At 33.9% G+C, this 21,861-nt stretch overlaps 1 protein-coding gene across 2 annotated transcripts in view; it reads left to right on the top strand.

Moving 5' to 3' along the window:
* LOC123555601 (thrombospondin-1-like) overlaps positions 1-21,753 on the top strand; it is a 246,666-nt gene extending 224,913 nt beyond the window's left edge. The window contains exons 6-12 of one of the 2 annotated variants that reach the window (XR_008371600.1): positions 15,397-15,519; positions 16,020-16,190; positions 16,674-16,844; positions 18,532-18,699; positions 19,204-19,377; positions 19,531-19,704; positions 20,259-21,753. Coding sequence is in view for 1 of the 2 variants with exons in the window: in XM_053547609.1 (XP_053403584.1) it covers positions 15,397-15,519; positions 16,020-16,190; positions 16,674-16,844; positions 17,834-17,850 (482 nt within the window). In the remaining variant the exon portion in view is untranslated. The other variant, XM_053547609.1, reaches the window with a different exon arrangement.
* Positions 21,754-21,861: the final 108 nt, after the last annotated feature.

Genomic DNA, 21,861 nt, shown 5'->3' with positions numbered 1-21,861 from the left:
CAAACACAGCGTTATATGGTGACACTCTAGCTTCTTATCACAGTGTAGAAACGATTGAACAACCAAAACGGAAATAGCGATGTGATTTCAATCATTTGTTGAAATATGATAAACGTGGTCTAACTTTTTCGATTGATATTTGGATAATTGTCAAATAAAGGTATGTTTATTCCTTGAGATGTGTTTTGAAAGGCATGTTTCAAAATTTTCCCAGTCAATATAAGTCCAGAATGACTTACATGAGCGGTAGGTAAGGTGAAATCAGTTGATTACACGGTGAATGTTTAGATCATGCATACCAACATTGAATGAGTTTTATAAACAAATAAAGCAAATTTTCTGAATGCATGTCACATTATAAGAATTTAGTATATTTTCTTTTTCATTGATAACGATTTCAACCTTAATTCATCCCTTATTTCGTTTTAAACACAAATTTGCGGTGCTGTGTATTGAGTTGTATTGTACGCCTTATTGAAATGATAGTGAACGACTTATTTCGATTTTACACACAAGATTGTACTACTTATTGCAAATATTTTAATACGATTTTGTCCATATTGAACGGCATATTGTTTTTACAAATTATGATAAAATTCTGATTTCTGTCTGTTTTAGGTACAATGAAGCAATATTAGTGTTATTATTGCAAAGAAACGACACCAGACTTTGAAAACATAATTAAACACAACTTTATTCCAAACTGACGAAAACATACAAATTAAAATCGAAACACACGACAACATTGAAAATAAGAAAGTTTTATTCACAAAAGATTTCCAAGTAATCCCAAAAGAAGTTAACATTAGCAATATAATGATGATGCCAATTAAAGAAAAAAAAAACAATAAAAATAAAAAACAATCCGCTAGTAAATTAGAATCGCCCTTGAAAAAGTACCAAATAATAATTGTGCTCACCAAACGAATACGGAGGCTTAAGCAATCAGGCAGAATGTTGCATAAATCTTCCATTTTGATAAATTATCTATAATACGTTATCAAGTAGTTTGATTTGCAAACTGAAGTCACGTGGCATAGGTAACGAAAACGAATTTAGACGGAGTCGCCGAAAAGATTAACCCGGGAAGAAAAAGAAAGCCACTAAGCCCTCATCCCAAAACAAATAGCCTGATGACAAACACACAAATTACTGTCTCATAACAAAAAATATGGAAGGCAATGGACTTAAAGCACAGAAATGTATCCGCAGTTTAAACATTTCAATCAGTCGCCTGTTGATAGAATTGTTATTACCGGTAAGATTGTAATGAACAACAAAATAAAGTGAACTAGATGGCCGAAAAATCTAATTGAGATTTTGTTCTTACATATTTAGTAAACTATATCTAAAATATACCCAAGATAATCATGAATAATTGTCACTCAAACCAAACAGCTGCCAAATTTCAAACACATATTGCACAAATTAGTTATTGTATGTACATTTGTATTTGCTAAAACTGCATGATAAATGTTTTAAGTTCTTTCACGTTCAGTACCACTGGCACTGTGTACAAAATCTCTCCAGTTTCAACAGTTAAACAAGTCAAATGGTTTAATGCGGCCAGAAATTTGTACAAACCGGACAGAAGTTGCGAAATTGTCATGTGTGCAGGAAAGAAGCGTTTACCATAATGTCCAGTACTGGACAGGTATAGTGACATGCTTTCTGTTTATGCAGGTAAACTTGTTTGGTTAAACAGAGCACAATTGTCTGAACAGTGTACAAACTCATTACTGTTTTTTCAGGCAAGGGTGGAAAAAAGTGGTAGACAATGAAATCAGTAACATTTTTATTTAAAAAAATAAACAATGAGACAAACATTTCCAACATCTTTCGACGGTTCAAAAATCCCATGTTAAACATACGATAAAGCCCGAAACGCGTGAAAATGTTCCGAATGTAAATCGGGTGAAGTAAGTGCTCTATGTATAGAGTTAGATTATGCGTCTTGATACTGTACCAGAGGGGTCGGTCAATTGTGGGTTATTTATTACACTGGGCCAGTCTACTTACTTATTACTTGAGGATGAAAACAACGTGTTTTTTAAATGTTGCTCTTAAACAAGGGTGGCGGTTGAACTACAAAAAGTACAACAACAGTTAATTCACAACAAATCGTACGGTATTTTATAATCAGTAGAAGCTAGTCGTATATACGCTTATGAGACCTGTTTCACCCATAAGTTAAGAATTCACAGGTCCATCATGAAATATCTTCCCCAGCGCGCATATACTTCACCTATTCCAAATGAGGGCCGCGATCAATGAAAAAGAATTACTGCAATTACTCCCAATTAATCGCTATAAATTTTCAATAAAATCGCAACAAATCGTTCACATCACTGTGGACAGTTTTCAATAAATCGTTCAATATGAAATGACACATTGACTACAGAAATCGGTATATTTCTACGCAAATGATAAATACCTTGTAACGCATGAGTTTAAGAACAATTTATTGACAATGCAGGACTTCTTTAATATGAATCTTATACACGTCCATTATCAACTAGAAGGGAAAACTTTGTTTATTCGTGTGACACTTTCTGAAGTTTCAACAGAAATCGGTGATTACTTTTGATTACGGTAGCATAACGAAGGTACTTAACACACATACTGATGAAATCTAAGACGAATTATCTCTTCAATGTATAATCTATTGACTACTTACTAGCCGGGGAGCCAAGGCATGAAAAAATGGATTTACCTGTCCGGTCATGCTATAGTCAGTTTCTATACATATTATGAAAGTACAGAGTCTCGCGGATTAGAAAAATCGGGCCTGCAAAACAAAAGCTCTTGCAAAATTTGAGAATATCAAGGGGAGATAACTCTGTATATTTGCAGTTTTTTAAGATTCAAATTGTGTTTTTACTAACAAAACATGGCATCATGTTTCTAAAATCAGTTTAAATATATATCTTTTAACATTGCTTTTACGCATAAGGCTTATGCTTGAAAAATACGCAAAATGTACTCATTTAATATACATTTTATTATAAGATTTGGCACCTAAAATACTAGAGAATAAAATAAAAATATTAAACCTAAAAATTACAGTAAGAAGAAGTAACCTTTAAAATGGTCTTATTTCTCAAAGTCATTTATTAATACCGCTGCGAAACAGTCTGTTAAAACAGAAAATCATCTAGATACTCTAGTTCAGGTTTGGCTAAGAAATACACAAATCCGGGGTATTTTATGTACCCCACCCGCTTTATATAAGGCAAAAAATGTATAATAAAAATATTCGACAAACAACCAAGAAGATATATTCTTTTTATCACGTATACAATATAATCTATATTTTTGGCCATATAAAGCTGGATGAGGGGTATTTAAAAGATTTTAAACAGAAAAAGGGGGTAGGAAAACCTATGTATTTTACAACCGATAATTAGAATAAACAACCCGTTATTAAATAAGAGCAATACAAATGAAAGGCGATGAAACCTTCTCTTGCAAACTATTCATTTAGAAAGTAATTTATTATAATACTCTTTCGTGCCATCTAGTTCGGTTTTGGCTAAGAAATACGCTAATACGGGGTATTTTATGTACCCCACCCACTTTATATAATGCAAAAAATGTATAATAAAAAATATTCGACCAACAACTAAGAAGATATATTTTTTTTATCACGTATACAATATAATCTTTTTTTTTTTGACCATATAAAGCTGGATGAGGGGTATTTAAAAGATTTTAAATAGAAAAAGGGGGTAGGAAAACCTATGTATTTTACAACCAATAATTAGAATTAACAACCCGTTATTAAATAAGAGCAACACTAATTAAAGGCGATGAAACCTTTACTTACAAACTGTTCAGTTGGAAAGTACTTTAATTAAATACTGTTTCGTGAAATCTACTCCAGGCGTGGCTAAGAAATACGCAAAACCGGGGTATTTTATGTACCCCACCCACTTTATATAAATAAATGCAAAAAAATGTATAATGAAAATATTCGACGAAAAATCAATGAGATATATTCTTTTTATCACATATACAATATAATTTATATTTATGACAATTTAAAGACGGATGAGGGGTATTTAAAAGATTTTGAATAGAAAAAGGGGGTAGGGGATAGGAAAACCTATGTATTTTACAACCGATAATTAGAACAAACAACCCGTTATTTACCATTTAATAAATACAAACATCAATAATAAAAGGCGACGAAATCTTTACTTGCTAACTGTTCATTTGAAAGTAAATAATTTAAATACTCTTTTGTGCAATTTTGTCAAAATTGTGAAATTGTAGGGGTATGAACATTACCCCACCCATCTAAAACTATGTATAAAATGTGATTGATCGATCAATACAGGTTTTACAAATTAACAAAGTATACATGCTTGCTTCGGGGTTGTACACAACTGTTTTTACCTTTCTCATGATAAACAGATTGATGAAATGTAGTTCTGATATGTTGAATGTAATGTAGAGTAGAACTTTGACATAATGTGTAACTTTAATGTTTATAAAATGAGACATTTTGAATAATCTTTACTATTCAGAAGATTTTAAAACTTATTAATGTAATGAACGAAATTTTACAAATCGTACAGAAAAGTCGTAATTATATCCCCCAAACATATATAATTCAAATAGATTCTGTCAGAGTTTTAGCTCACCTGTCACGTAGTGACACAAGGGAAGCTTTTGTGATCGCCTTCGTCCGTCCATACGTTTGTGAACACGGTAGAAACCACATTTTACAATTGATTTACTCAAACTTGCGCGCAACTTGTATAAGAGCTAGGAGACGAGAGAGGAAATCTACTGGCCACCAGGAACAAAAAAAAAAGAAGTCAATGAAACCTTTCAAGGTTATGCATTGGAATGCAGAAGGACTCCTCAATAAGAAAATGAATTAGGGCACATATTGTTTGATAAGGACATTCAGGTCTGCTGCATCGAAGAGATTCACCTTAGCGAGGATAAATCCTTCAATGTTCAGAGGCCACCAGTGCTTCCGTTGTGACAGGTTGGGTAGGAGCAAGGGAGGAATCCTAACACTGATGAGAAATAACATAGCAACTTGTACTGGTATAAAATCTCGCTTTAAAAACTGGCCAAATCTCATAATGGGTTCCAGAGTTAGGGTCCCTTAAAGAGCCAAAAGTTTCTGTTTTGGCTTGTGAACAGGGTAGAGACCACATTTTGCAATTGATTTTAATCAAACTTGCACATATATTCTATTGGCATAATATCTCGGTTCCTGTCAAAAACTGGCGAGATCCCATAATGTGTTCTAGAGTGGTGGCCCAATAAAGGGCCAAAATTTGCCATGTTGGCTTTTGTAGCCATACAGGCACTTCACTTATAGTTTGATTTGAAACAAACTTGCGAAATATCTTTAACAGCAATAAATCTTGCATTCCATGATGACTTCATCAGATCAAATCATAGGTTCCAGAATAACGACCCCTATTTCAACCCCGAAAGTCCCAAAATTTGTTAATTGTTACATTATGAACACGCTAGAAATGACATTTTACGTTTGACTTTAACCACACTTACGACTTAAGTCACGATACGATCTCGGTTCAGTTCGAAAACTAATTTGATTGACCTTTTAGCCATAAAGAGGTTTCATTTATGCTTTGATCTGACACAAACTTGCAAACTTGATAATATTTAGACCAAGTTTGAAACTGGATTATGTGGGGTCAAAAACTAGGTTACGAGGTCAAATAAAAGGAAAAGCTTGATAGCACCGTAGAGGCCACATTAATGACGCTATCTTCATGAAATTTGGTCAGAATGTTTGTCTTGATGATTCCCTATAAGCCATGTTAGAAACTGGGTCATATGTGATTAAAAACTAGGTCACCCGCTAAAATCAAACGAAAAGTCTGTTAACATGCTTGAGGTCGTATTAATTACCCTATCTTCATAAAACTTGGTCAAAATATTTATCTTGATGATCCTTAGGCCAAATGTAACAGGTGAACGATATACATGACCCTTTTTTCTCAGAAAATGCTAGTATAAATCTTAGATAATCTAAATTATAAACTTATTGAATGGCTTGTTTGTCATTACTTATAAATTACCTAGTATATTGCTCTATGTCTGGATGGCAAACAACAAATAGTTTTGACTATTGATAGGCAAGCCCTTCAATTAGTGTTTTTATACATGACATTAGAATTAAGCATTTGTTGTATTTTTTCACGAATTGAACAAAGTACCATGAACCAAGTATTTATACAGAGTCATATCATTTTAGATAACATTTACTGGTTTGGCACTAAAGGCTATAACAGTAATTAGAATTTTATTTATATGCGGTCCATCTGGAGCACAATTTTAGTTACACATTCCTGCAGTACTAACGACAAATAGTTACACCTGTACGTGCAATTTAAGTAGACATTAACACAATACTTCATAATATCATGCGTAACTATTTTTCCGATCTGTATACAGAAATACTTGTATCAACTACACCACAAAAATGATTTTATCTCGTACTATAACTTGCACTGGCAGTGTAAATGGTAATGAGTTTTATTGTTTTAACTTTAAATATGTAATTTTAGACTGCAGCAGTTCAGTATGTCTTTTTCGCAACTTATACACTAGTATTAATCAAATCCATCTAATTCTGTGTCAAATAGACTGTGTTTTATTCTGCGACACTTTAGAGGCATAGCATTACACCAGCAGGATACAGTGTATTTTATATTAGATTTGGCGCAGATACAGTATCTTAAGCATTTTCCATTCGTGCCTTTACAGAATAAAGTCTGGTTTCCGCTCAATGACGTTAAAAATCAGCTATCATTGAATTTAAAAGAATTATTTTCTGCGTTCCGGAAAAAGAGCAATATTTTTTTGCGACAATTGATCAAGGAAAAAGGTCACAATTACCTAGTTCAAGTCTAATATGATTACCACTCAGTAAATAAGGACCGTTTTGTCTGTCGATCCCCTTAAATGTAATGTTTGTAGTCTGTAGAAGACACCTGATGTAAATAAGCTCAATGTTATAAAATTAGAACTTACACTCCCCTTTGCCTTCAACAAACCATCATGGGGGCATATGTTTTTTACAAACACCCCTTCTTTATATCATATTTTATATAACTTCAGATAAGTTATATGAGCCGCACCATGAGAAAACAAACGTAGTGTATTTGTGACCAGTATAGATCCAGAAAACAAACATAGTGCATTTGCGACCAACATCGATCCAGACCAGACTGATAGTGCAAATCACCTTAATAATAATTCTAAGATATGTTTTAAAATTAGTGAAGAGTAACTGCCCTTGACTTTTCATTTATCAGTTGGATAAGTTTTGCAGTCACGAACTTTCCAAATAAATCAGCATTTAACTATAATCATTTGAAGAGAACAACGGACTAGCAATATCGTTTTCCGTGCATTTTCGCTGTTTTTGCCCCTGTGGTATAACCATTTGCCTTATTCAAGGTGGGTTGGTGAATAAATTACTTCTGGGTTTTTTTTTTTGGATTTGACAAACTTGCAAATGAAAGTTACTAATAATTCAAATGAGATAGTAAAAAATTAAAGTTTGAATGTAAAGGTTTCAGTACTTTTCGGTAGTGTCGCTTGCATTTTATCACATCACAATGAACAGGTTGTTAATTCTAATTATTGGCTACTGTTTTTAATCTAAAATCTCTTAAATACTCCGAATCTATCTTTAAGTTGTCAAAATATAGATCATATTGTATACGTGACAAAAAGAATATCTCTCCTTGATTGATGGTCGAATATTTTTATTATACATTTTTTTTGTATTATATAAAGTGGCTGGGGTACATAAAATACCACGGATTTGCGCTTTTTGTCGCCAACCCTAAACTAGATTGCACGAAAGAGTATTAAAATGAATTTCTTTTCAGATGAATAGTTTGCATGTAAAGGTTTCATCCCTTTCATTAGTCTTGCTCGTATTTATCAAATGGTAAATAACAGGTTGTTAATTAATTATCGGTTGTAAAAGACATCATTTTTATATCCCTATTTTCTATTAAAATCTTTTAAATACCCCTCATCCATTAAATGGTCAAGAATATGCATTTCATTGTATGCGTGATAAAAAGTATCTATCTCCTTTATTTTAGTCGAATATTGTTATTATGAATTTTTTGCATTATACAATTATATAAAGTGGGTGGGGTACCCCCTTTTTCTACTTAAAATCTTTTAAATACCCATCTTCAAGCTTTATATGGTCAAAAACTTAGATTATATTGTATACGTGATAAAAAGAATATACCTCATTGATTTTTTGTCAAATATTTCTATTATATATTTTTTTGCATTATATATAGTGGGTGGGGTACATAAAATACCCAGGATTTGCGTATTTTCTAGCCAAACCTGAACTAGATTGCATTATAGTGTATCTAAATAAATTACTTTCCAAATGAATAGTTTGCAAGTAAAGGTTTTTTCGACTTCCATTAGTGTTGCTCTTATTTAATAACGGGTTGTTTATTCTAATTATCGGTTGTAAAATACATAGCTTTTCCTACCCCATTTTTCTGTTTAAAATCTTTTAAATACCCCTCATCCAGCTTTATATGGTCAAAAATATAGATTGTATTGTATACGTGATAAAAAGAATATATCTTCTTGGTTGTTGGTCGAATATTTTTATTATACATTTTTGCATTATATAAAGTGGGTGGGGTAAATAAAATACCCCGGATTTGCGTATTTCTTAGCCAAACCTGAACTAGAGTATCTAGATGATTTTCTATTCTAACAGACTGTTTCGCAGCGGTATTAATTAATGACTTTGAGAAATAAGACCATTTTAAAGGTTACTTCTTCATACTGTAAATTTTAGGTTAAATATTTTTATTTTATTCTCTGGTATTTTAGGTGCCAAATCTTATAATAAAATGTACATAAAATGAATACATTTTGAGTACTTTTCAACCATAAGCCTTATGTGTAAAAGCAATGTTGAAATATATATATTTGAACTGATTTTAGAAACATGATGCCATGTTTTGTTAGCAAAAAAGCGTTTTGAATCTTAAAAAACTGCAAATATGCAGAGTTATCTCCCCTTAATATTCTCAAATTTCGCAAGAGCTTTTGTTTTGCAGGCCCGATTTTTCTGATCCGCGAGACTTTGCACTTTCATAATATATATAGAAACTGACTATAGCATGACCGGACAGGTAAATCCTGTTTCTAGGCACTTTTCGCACTTTTGGCTCCCTGGCTATACAGATAAAGACGCCTAAACTCCACTATAGTGTAAAAATAAATGAAAATAGCAGCGGCGTGTAAACCCAGATACTGTGTATGTCGTATAATCACATCGCTATTTCCGTTTGGGTTGTTCACTGTTTCTACACTGTGTTCTTATGGTACATTGTATAAGAAGAACTCAGGTGCCCCTCCAGGTAATTTCATTACGGGCAAGCACCTGGCTGGAACAACAATCGAAGTTTTAGTAGAATATGTTTATCAAAGGCCATCCAGCAATTAAGGTCAATCTGACCCAAACCATTTCATGGAGTGTGAGGTATTCTTTAAAAGAACGCATGGCAGCAAGAAATATTAATGTTTCGGCATAAAATAAGGAAACATGTTATTAACTAGTTTTCAATAAAAAGAAATGTATGCTTTAATGATAGACCTTCCTCGTGACGTTTAACAGGCTAAACAACTTACACATTAATTTATACTTACACATTAATTTATACATTCCTGTCATATAACACTTTACTACATGTTTTATTGGCTGCATGACCGTACTATTAAAACTGTTTTGAAGACATTATGTTTCATGTTTTAGAATTGATTTTACTATATCTTACAAATGAAAATACTGTCTAAAGTTTTAATAACAGAACCTTAGTCAGGTCTTGAATTTTACAACTGTGTTACACAAAATATCAACAAAAGAAAAACAACAGTAAAATGTGAGACAAACCTGAAACACCATAAACTTGTCAAAATCCACTATTTTACATTATCCCAATGCCGTTTACATTACAATTTTTATACGTAAGATATCGGCGTGTGGCGCAAATTGGATGATATTAAATGTAGTACAAGTAGATAGATTTTAAGTTTACATAGATTAAACAGCTGTCAAAATTACGGTGGTAAGTTTAGGACATGCATTTATTTTTTAGAGATTAAAATTTCGAGCTTAAGACATCTTATCTCGTGCGCTCGACAACTTATCTAGTTCTTACAACATCTTATCTCGCGCGCACGACGTCTTCTCTCGAACGCTCAACATCTTATCTCCAACATCTTGTCTTATTTCTTGTATGTTAATATGAGTTTTTAAAGGAAAAATAATTAGGTTTATTATTATGTCTAAGTTATTTTCTTTTTTAAATTTTATTTCTGTTGTTGTTTTTGTTAATGGAGTGTAGCGTTCTGGTTAAGCCGGTGCTAGAGTTGCACATGTCATTACTTCTCATGAACAGATTCAATCAAAAAATGCTTCCAAGGGATCTTCTTATATTTTAGTCAATTCATAATTTGTATTTTGTTAGTCAAATTGACCTTGTAAATCATCCACAAAACCTAACCCGCTATCACTCCTTAGCGTGTATAAGAATATTTATTATTTATTTATATATTTTTATTCATTTATTTATTCATTTTGTAGGGTTTTAAGTCTCATCGACACAAAAACAGGTCATATGGCTACTTTCCAGCTTTGATGGTGGAGGAAAACTCCAGGTGCCCCTTCGTGTACACTTTCATCACGAACGGGCACCTAGATAGAACCATCGACTTTCCGAAAGCCAGCTGGATGGCTTCCTCACATTGAGATTTCAACGCCCCGGTTGCGGCTCGAACCCAAAATGAAGGAAGTTTGATTAGAAGCTAGCGAGCTTAACCACTCGGCCCCTTGCAAAAGGATGTTTTACGTACCATTTTTTTACATGAACAGCCCAATGAGACAAACTGCTATCATTTTGCTCAGGTTAGCAGATAATCATAGTGACATAGCATTCCTCAGATTTGTGCCAAACACTGTAACGTTCAGGTGTACATCAATGTTCACATTAACTTCAATTGGCGGTCTCGGCTGTCTAAACACTTCAAACAGCATTTTATATGGTTCTTTCTTTACATTTGTTCTTTGATATTTCAAATATAGATCTTGCGATTAAAGCATAAAACCTATATAAAATGTTGATCTAAGTATGCATACGATCAAATAATCCGATCAAACAAGTCAAACTTTAAAGATGAGAAGCTATGGATATGATATATGTTTGTGTGTACTTATCTTAGTAGTATTAATTATATAATTTTTACACAACTGATCTAATAATCAAAATAAACACTGATTAAAACGACCATTGCATGGCTGATACATGTTTAGAATATATAATTGGCCATTTTCTTTAAAGGCAGGACAAATGTGAAACAGGCATATACATTTTACAGTTTAAGCGGGGTACCCCAATATGCGCTGAACCGCTATTATTAAAACTCCACAGCAATGTATGTAATGATGTCTACATTTTAACATATACATACAAACGAATAGACAAAATAAAATATACTGATAAGGAGGCCAAAACAAGCAAATGAATGTAAACATAGAAGAGTAAACGAATCTGCTTATAGTACACCAGACCTCGCTTTTGTTAAGCAACAAGTAATAAAATTTATACAAGAACGTATAAATAAAAGAAATTTATTCAAGAATTAGATGAACCTCTTCAGGTCATAATTATCTAAACAAAGTTGTTCAGTTCCAGCGAAAAAGAAAGCGTAGCGTCTAATGTAAAGAGCCATAACACCAAACATGCGCTGTCGCGGGGTCGAATACTCGCTAAGATGACCTATAAAATCTAACCTAAACACTTCATCGAATTTAACGACACATGGCCACAACTGTATGGCATATGGCGACTTCACTGTTTTATATATTGAAGTAAGACTCTTGGTCACCCACTGAGAAATATTTCAACTTGATAGCTTCCTGACATGAAAGAATTCTACCCTACAGCGGTGCCTCGAACCCAGAAAGGTGAGGGTTAAGTTATTCAAAGACAATGACAGTAATCATTTAGCCACGGAGGTACCTTAAGCAAAATATATCAGATATTAGGAAAATGTCCATAATCAAGAAATTGTTATTAACATCCCCATAAAAGTGAAATACTTATAATCCTTGTCGTTAAAAAGTCTTTGTAAAACTTTTATCAAGCTGAAAATTTGCCCTTTCTCCAGTGCAAAGTACATACATTTCATTATGTACAATGTTCTTTTAATAAAACAAAGAAATATACTTTCTAGCCTTTTTAAAAGTGTTTTCCTCTTCAAAAAATACAGATTTTGTTACGTGTGAGGGTATAATTAACACTATTTTGCCAAAGTCCTTTTCAAGGCTAATCCTCTCTGTTTCCGTCATTAGTTCTAACCTGGTAGGCAAGATGTGACCTAGGAAGGGCAATGGCCCTATTGCACAATATGTGTCCTCTCTACGACGCGCAACAATTTTCTGGGTTCCTTTGATGACCATAAAGTGAAACTAGTAGGTGGAGATATTCATGTTTTACCATTACGACGGATGTTACTTTTTCACAGGAGTTTGATACCGAACTCTTTAATTTTTATCTATTTCACAAGAGGCATCACGTACAACTGACATAAAAGTCTTATCTCAAACCATTTAAAGAAACACAGATAAGTTTCGACAAACAGACCGCATTATGTTGCAGTTAAAATATAGAATGTAAATTATGATTTATAATATTATTAATTCATGTTAAACATAATTATGTTAACTTTTAACGGTATTAAAAACAGTGAATAAAGTGGTTATTTTGAAAGTATGTGATCTATATTCATACTGAACTGTATTAATTGTAATTTCTTTTATCTGATTTTATTTTTCAGTTTTTGCAGCAATAATTATTCTTTCATTCCTTGAAACTGGAGGTGAGTATTTTATTTCACACTATCTATACATTTCATTTACAGTTGTGGTAAATAATATCACTGTCAGTGTCATATATTTGACTTTATGAGATATGTCACAGTATTCACCTTGCTAAATTTCTAGACTGTACAGGCTGCATCATTATCTACACTAGTTAGTCGCAAAGGCAGAATCAATCGTGTTCAGCATGATAAGGGTTAATCTGTTTTATTCCATATTATATTTTGGCTATATCAACAATTATATTAAGTCATTTCTATTTGTCTTAACACAATATTAAAAAAAGGAAAGTTGTTTTGTCTCGAAAGCGGATCCAAAACCAAGTATTGACCTCCATCAGGTCACATGATTTTGACGTCATAAAGATCCGCCAAAGGACACATCTTTTAAAAGCAACACTCTGCAAATGTTTGGATTTGATTACACTTTCCTCGAGCAACATTAGTTTTGCTGTATTTGACAAGAAAACAATTGCTGCCTTTAGGTTTTTTGTCAATATAAGGATTTATCGACCATGAAAATTTTTTATCTCACTTGGTCGGTATAACCTATTCCAGGTCAATCTCTCACTAATAGGCAATAGCTGCACAGTATCTGGATGAATAAATTTTTTGTAAAATCATCTATATGAAAGTTTGCCTAAATTTTCATTACAAATTGATCATAATCAAAAATAAATAGATAAAATGCTCGTTAATCCTCGCTGAACCCTTGCATATTCAATGATTAACGGGAAATTTATGTCATACTCACAATAACATAGCTGCGATTGCCTAATGGGTAAGGCTGTGATCCCGCAGTCAGAAGGTAGAGGGTTCGAATCTCGTCAGAGGCGGGTCTTGTTACCGAATACAGACCAAATGGTGAGCTGTCAGCTAGTACAACTATGGTTGCCGATTGCCTACCTATGTTCTGTCTGGCATCAAAAACTGGTAATTTAAAATAGGAAATGATACAGCTTATATGTCTGTAACTCTCTGATATAAACATTGGTGGCCCTCTCAGACCACTATAATAAAAAACATTTTAAATGAAAACTGCCTGGTAATTTCAGCTAATATAAAGTGACACTAGTGTTCTTGTTCTACTTTAAGATTGAAAAATCGTCGGGATCTTCTTCCGTGCAGTCTTTGGTAATGGAATTTAAACATTCGACGACCAATCACATCTCACAATACTTCATAAAGACTTTTTTATTGTTTGTTACAGAATGTCTAGATTGTTTCACATGCACGAATGTAACGGCTGTTTCTCTATGTACAGCGACAAGGACGTGTAAGCCTGGAGAGGTATTAAACACTTAAACTTAGTTAGCATGTCAAATATTTGGTAGACTTCTGTCATAAAAGCGTCTGTTGACTTGTTTGTTTTTAAAATTTTAAAATCGTTTCGAGCAAACGAGATAAGATAGCCAATCCATAATCACAAAGGGAAATTCCCGTGCAATTATCTTAACAGAAAATTGCTTCTTGATAAGGACCGAAAGATTCCGAAACCGCATACGGAGAATATGTAATCGGACAGAAAATGACGATTTTCATAACAGGTCTTAACTTAACTTTAATACTTATTCATTTTAAATAAATGGTAATGACTTTGAGCATGGCTATAAAAGAGGTACCACTAAACAGACTTTTCTGTAAAGGTTTTACTTACTACTAGCCATATTTAAGATGGAGATTTGGTCCTTCAGTACTCTGTATGAATTAACAGAAAATTTGTTTTCAGGCTTGTTTTGCAGAACATTAGCAAACTGCAAATGGAATGGTAGGCCTACTTTCATACGGATGCAGGCCAGTCGGTGTGAGTTATTTATAAATGAAACCTTATCAGACAAAATAACGAAAAAAATGTTTTGTTTTGTTTCTTCGTAATAAATAAACAAAGAGGCTTATAACATCTCGGTGCCGTATGTTTAAGTGTAGTTTCCTTAAAGCTGGTAGAATTTCCTGTGTTTTCATAAAGCGTTAAATGCAACTATAATATTTGAAACAAAAAGATACTTTTGTGGAGCAAACATTTTTGAATTCAGATGTGTTCCACTATCACTCCATCCCCAACAATCGGAAGTGGAAGAGCTTCAGGGTCAGTTGTAGGTCGATCTTCTTCCACTTTCTCTACAGCAGCGTGTTCTGAATGCTGTCAGGACCACAACTGTAACAGACAACTGTGCCAGCACTGTTGTAGGCAACTTTTGTCTTTGTTTTGTTGCCAGTTTATGTACATGTAATTCGTTCAAAAAGTGTTATTGTTGGTATGGTAAAGCTACAAAAACAGGTGTGCTACATTACTTTAGTATTCAATTTCTCATTTTCTCAAAACCAAAGTTGTGCCTTTATTCAAATAGAAAAGGGTTTACACATATCTGCTGCACAAGGTGAAGCATGTAGCAAATATAAGAATCTACTTGTTTGTTTCGGGCTTAAAGACATCAAACATCCCACTTACTTAATGAACTTCAGATCCACGATGTGCAGACAGTCCTAAAGCTAACTGTGCCGTTATTGGAACGATGATGAATATATGTTTGGATACACAACATGCCAAAACCATTTGTCGGCGTTTCTGTGGCTTGTGCAACTACTGCACGTTTATAAAATGGTTTACTTTCTGTTCGAGTCCAGTTATTTGATATTTTAACCAGTCATTAAGTTAATGGTCGATCAACTTTAAGAGTTATATTTCGACATTTTTGAAGACTTATGAAGACAAAAGAAGATCTATAAAAAAAGATATAAACACTTACAAGGGTAGTTACAGTAAAACAAATCGAACAAAGATGAGTTATAACTAAATATGCATTGTTACTCCTGTTGTTGGGTCACTTAATAAAAGATGATGATTCTAAAGCAATCTGCGACCGAAGCTATCATTTGACATATTAAACATCCATATGTACAAAGAAATTTTGATCTGTATTGTTTGTTTAGTATATAAGCCTAATTACATTTATGTGTTTCACTAAAAAATTGATGTTATACTAAACTTGATAGTAACTGTAGAAGATGATGGCGACGAATTTACGATTCATAGCATTAGGAAAGTATAAACATAATTCTTCATGAATGTATTGCTGTTATATCAGATGACGGATCTTGGTCAAGCTGGTTGTCATGGTCAAATTGTGACGTCACATGCGGAAATGGAATACAAACACGTGACAGAACTTGTACCGAACCCGCTCCATCAGGTGGCGGACATGACTGTGTCGGGCCGTCACGTGACACAAAAACATGTGCATTGCAGCCATGCCCGGGTATATGATGAACATTGTTTAGATAGGATGATTTTAAATTTTAGAGGATAATACTTTCGAAATATTAATCGTCATTTAATTTATATATATATAAGAACTGAGGACAGCATTCCAAAATGGCTTGCCTTAGATCAGCAACGAACATGCAACGGTGTCTTTGGTTCTTAAAATAAAACCCTATCAGAAGTTAGTTGTAGAGTCTTGCGTTATTTGGAAAGTATTCAAAATCCTTTTAATGTTTATCTACACATGAGCTCACATAAGAAAGAAAGTAATGACAAGTGCTTAATGTCCAGTTTACTGAGATTTGCAAAATTCATCCTTCTCATTAGCTTTGCAAGCAGAAGATAAAATGAAAAAAAAAACACACAAAAAAAACTTTGATCCCTATATAAAGCTCAGAAGAACAGTACAACAAATGTAAAGTTTAGTGCGTAATATATCTCTGTATAACTGTACAAGCATATTCTATTTATGATGCAGTCCATGGAGGATGGTCGGCCTGGGCTTCTTGGGGAAGTTGTAGTGTAACCTGCGGTGTTGGTACTCAGAGAAGAGACCGAGCGTGCTCGAATCCCTATCCGAAGCGATTTGGCGACCATTGCTTCGGGGACTCAAGAGATGACAAAATATGTATCGCTAATGCTTGTCAGGGTTCGTAAAACAACAAATACTTTTGATGTAACATTTTATTCCTGTTTAGTTAATATTTTGAAATTCATTATATAAATTTTGTAAAAAAGAATATTGGCTTGTAATTCAGAATTCGATATGAACAGGCAGAAAAAATCCGTGTTGTACCTTTTAAATTCCGTATTGTACCTCCCGTATTGTATGCTGCCGGACTGCTACCATTAATATGCATGACCTGACGAAGAGATATAAATAGCGCACATAAAAACTTCACTCAGTTTCATTTTAATATCGGTAAACATTGAAGATTTCGTTCAATAACAAAATAACAAACAGAACGGTAGAGATATGTAATAAAAGGGACATTATAACAGTATTTAGATCTTGGATTTGTATTCGGCTCTCGTGGTCTTTTTAAGGTCAGATCACACTCGGCGCTTGCGCGCCTCATGAGATCCGATCTGGCAAAAATCCTTTCAAGCCAGATCGAGCTACTGTTATGATAACATTATTATATTTAATTTAGCTTGTAGAACTAGGTCCTAACACTTCAGTTGTTCCATAACTGGCTGTACCGAAACACTCAGTGCGTCAATTCTGAACTATATTCGAAAATGTTTAGTACGAAAGGCAGCCGGATTTATAATGTTTAATTTTTTCGTAGACAAAACACATTGTTTCAAATAGGAAAGCCGTCATTTGTCTACTGTAAATTGATCTTTGTAAAAAGTATCGTCAACGGCGTTATAACTTTAAGTGAAAGAACATTGAGTCCTTTCTCTGGTAAAAGGGGTCTATTATTAGTTTGGTTTTATTAAAATAAACAGGTGCCTACGTATCCGGTTGATATAACTAAGCTTTCCTGTGACCGCTGTGGATTTGAAACCTAATTGTGGATGTAAGACCTTGCAACAGTGTGACTGACCCCCATCCCGCCTCCCCACTTCGGAGTTAGTTTACTATGATTTTCTATAAAATTCGGTAATGATGATATGAATATACCCTTCTAGAGTGTGGCGATAACTGAAGAAGAAGAAGAAGAAGAAGAAGAAGAAGATGATGATGATAATGACGATGAAGATGATGAAAATATGTCTCATCGAATACTTTAAGCTAAACAATATTTTCCATGCCATAATGAAACCAAACCACGAATTATATTTTGTATTTGCAGTTTTGTGCTCTCTGTCTTTCATATTGTATCCAGAGCTCCACAGTTTTGAAGTTCTATATCTCTGTAACGATAAACTGGTCGATGAAAGACAGTTGTTGGGTATAAAACAAACGGTCTATATTCACGTCATGCTGATGTGCAGTATAATAAGTCTTTTTTGTCGTATGACTACCAGACGAAGCCAATCCCAATTAAAATTATCTCCGGAATGTTCCGCCTAGGTATTCAATACATAGTGCAACAGCTCTATGGTTCTATCTACGGAAACACATCGGGGTAATAAATATCGATGTTGTGTATACCGAATAGGAAATAATACATTTTAAAAAATACCTATTTCAATGGCGTACATCACATGCTTGATGCCAGATGCCTGCTAAGCAAAACATAAACAATTTATACTTGCTCTATGTACTCGACGATATTATATAGACTATATCAAACATAATTTCCTTCAAAGAACGCGTGTATTTTTCTGCAGAAATAATACAATTCCGTACATTCTGAGATGTGCCTGAATGCCGTATTTTTCAGATGGTGGATGGTCAGCCTGGAAGTCTTGGACAACCTGCAGCACTACATGTGACGAGGGAATCAAAACACGATCCCGTACTTGTGACAATCCCTAACCGTCTATACACGGACACTATTGTCAAGGAGAACCGTACGAAGTAAACTCTTGCAATGTCAAACCTTGTCCAGGTTTGTATTTAGGACCTTTTGTTTAGTTTTGTTCCTACAGCGCATAAATACAAACACTTACGTACGTATCTCTCTTCGTGCTTCCGTATATGCACAAAATCCAGCCATTAATTTAACAGGTTGCTCCGAATTTAATGCAAGTACTGTTATTACAATATTCCAACAGTAATCGCTTTAAATATCATAATGGCGTGTAGGCATTCGCCAAGTTCAGGGAGCTGAACGTAATTTTTTGGATTGTTTAGTATGTTGCTGTTCCGACAAATCTTTTATAACTATACCAAATGCTTGAAGAAAATCCCGATTGTTTATCTTTCAAACAAAGGCTAGATCACCTGCATTTTTCACGTTGAAACTTCGTCTGGCTTTCTGTGAGCGGGGTAACAGTTTACCTTGCAACCAAGCTTAAAATAATAAGTATGACCTGGGTACTATGTCTGCGGAAATATAGAGAGTCAATATTTTGAAAACCAATATTGTAAATGTCATTCTGTTATGTTTAAGTGACACACGGACACTGGAGTACCTGGACGACTTGGTCTTCCTGCACAGCTACTTGTAACGGAGGAATCAAATCGAGATACCGTGACTGCAGCAATCCTATGCCATCTGCTGGAGGAAATCTATGTACTGGCAGCCCGTATGAAATGACCGCATGTAATCCAGAGAAATGTTCCGGTACGTTAAGACAATTTGGCACTTTTCAGTGTATTAATGGTCAAGATTCGCACAATTAAACATTTATGTGCCTCTTTCGTTTCTTTCTCGTCATTTTACAAGTACAGTACTTTAGAACTATTCAATATCGATCCATGTTTACGATCATTTCAGTAACAAATGGAGGTTGGGGGCAGTGGTCCGACTGGTCAAGTTGCACTGCAACGTGTGACCTCGGAGTGACATATCGTTATCGGAACTGTAATCATCCGGAACCTTCAAACGGAGGCAAATTCTGTACTGGTAGTTCTTTCGAAATAACAAAGTGCAACTCTGAGTATTGCCAGTGTAAGTTATATTAAAACTATCGGTTAAAGGATATATAACATCAACAGGTATTTGAGTTTATTGATCATAAATGTTAAAAAGACTGACGACAACTTTGCAAACAAGTAAGCGATTGAGCTGAGAAGCACTTCTAAAAACCTGTTAGCCAATGTTTAAGTTTCATACACCATCGGTCATTTCAGTAGAGTAACCATCTGTCCTTCCAGTAGAGTATAGGTTGTACTGAGAGCTAATATCTTTTTACAGTCATATTTATTCCCAAGCATACATTAAACACTAATTAGTCAATAGCTTTTCTTAAATTATCAAAAAAAAAAGACGAGAAAAAGGTGAATCTAAACAAGTATGGTATCATTCTGGCATTGTTAAATCTAATATGTTTGAATTCCGCGGTCCCACATGCAAAAGCACTCGCAATTCATATTTACTCAAACAAAACCTGCCTTGTTCTACATCTCCTCGATTGTCTCCGACTGCCTACCTTGTCAACAGTAAACAAGAACTTTACATAAAAAAGTCACTAAATAACATGTTTCCCTTTTTTCCTTTTAAAGTGACGAACGGGCAATGGAACGACTGGTCCAGCTGGAGTTACTGTCGTACCCATCAACGGAAACGCTATCAAACAATTCCTTGGACTCACAAAAAATCGAACATGCCAATCTGGCGATGTCTGCTCTGGCGAACATTTTGTGATAAAAGACTGCCCTTATTAATAGCAATGCCATAACTATGTCTTAATTTTTTGTTCAGGTCAGAAAAATTACACTGTTTTTTGGCTATCTGGAAGGAGTGCATTTTAGAAGAATGAAAGAATCTAAGATTCTTTTTCCTACCTTTTTATTTTTCATTTGAAAATGACTGTCTGAGAAGCTGAAATATGAGTTTGTTTTTTTGTTGTTATTAATCCATCACTGTAATTTTCTTTGTTTTGTTATTTTGTAGCATATATGTCTTGAGATTCAACCTCTTCATTTATGTCAAGAAGCATACAGTACATACAACAGCTAAATTTTGTTTTCGTGTTTGTTATTTCCCTGTCAGAAAAATGAAGAGGAATTGATCAGTTCTGGTATGACCTAAAATAAATCAGTTTCATTCTTAGCCTGTTAGCTAAAATAAAAACAATTTGTAAAACACTACTGTCAATACAGAAATATAAAAACCGTTCGTTAATTAAGCGTGTAAAATGAAACCTTATGTTTGAGTATCAGTCGTAAAAATTGAGCATGAAAATTGAAAAAGGTAAATTTGGTTATAGGGAATTTTCGTAAAATGGCTCAGAATATTTTATCACTAGATTAAATATAGAGAGATACATCCCATAAAATTTCATAACTGATAAATGTATGCAAGTTTCCGAATTTATTACCCGTGTACTTCGCATAGCCAACTCCAATGCATGCCAAAAGTATTTCGTTGAGCGATTGAGGAATGACGTTCAGGGAACAACAGAGAAAGTAGGTTAACGCCTGATTATACAGGCAACAGCGAGTAAAAGTAAATGATAGGACTACACTGAACTTACGGTTACACTTTTTGTATGGTCATGGAACCAAGAACCGAGTTCTTTGTCATTAAAGTAACATTTGATAAGTAAACTGGCGAAATTGCTCCGCTGGAAAATATCACAAAACTGTTTTACTGACGGTAGTTCCGGTAGCCGACCACCAGCTTTCTTTTACGCCAACATTTACATTTTCTGAAGAGTTTTTTTTCTTTGTTTTTTGAGGCCCCTTGTGGGTAACCCCGTTTATTATCTCCGTAACTGGTATAATAGGGGTCGGAGAACCATCCGCCTATTAACCTTACAATATCCAATACATTTAAATATTTAGATATATAATAAAAGTTACTACATGCATACACAGTACCATACATAATACCATATTTACAAACAGTTGATGATATTCACTAATTGTATCTTTTCTGGCACATAAAAAACAATTTGTGATGAATGTATGATGCTTTTGATGTAAAAAAGGAAATAAATTATAAAAACAGTTGATGGTATTTCTAATTTAAGATAATAAACGGACCTCAAGAAAGACAACGGAAGAAAAAAACTGACAGAAATACAAGCGAAAAAAAACTGAAAAAAAAGTGCTGCCCTTTTCCTACTATCACTGGATTTTAAACCTAACTTTTTGTCAATAA

This window comes from Mercenaria mercenaria, chromosome 7, assembly GCF_021730395.1.
Source record: "Mercenaria mercenaria strain notata chromosome 7, MADL_Memer_1, whole genome shotgun sequence".
NCBI lineage: Eukaryota > Metazoa > Mollusca > Bivalvia > Venerida > Veneridae > Mercenaria > Mercenaria mercenaria.
Note: the sequence above shows the minus strand (reverse complement) of the source record. Positions and strands in the feature narration are given on the sequence as shown.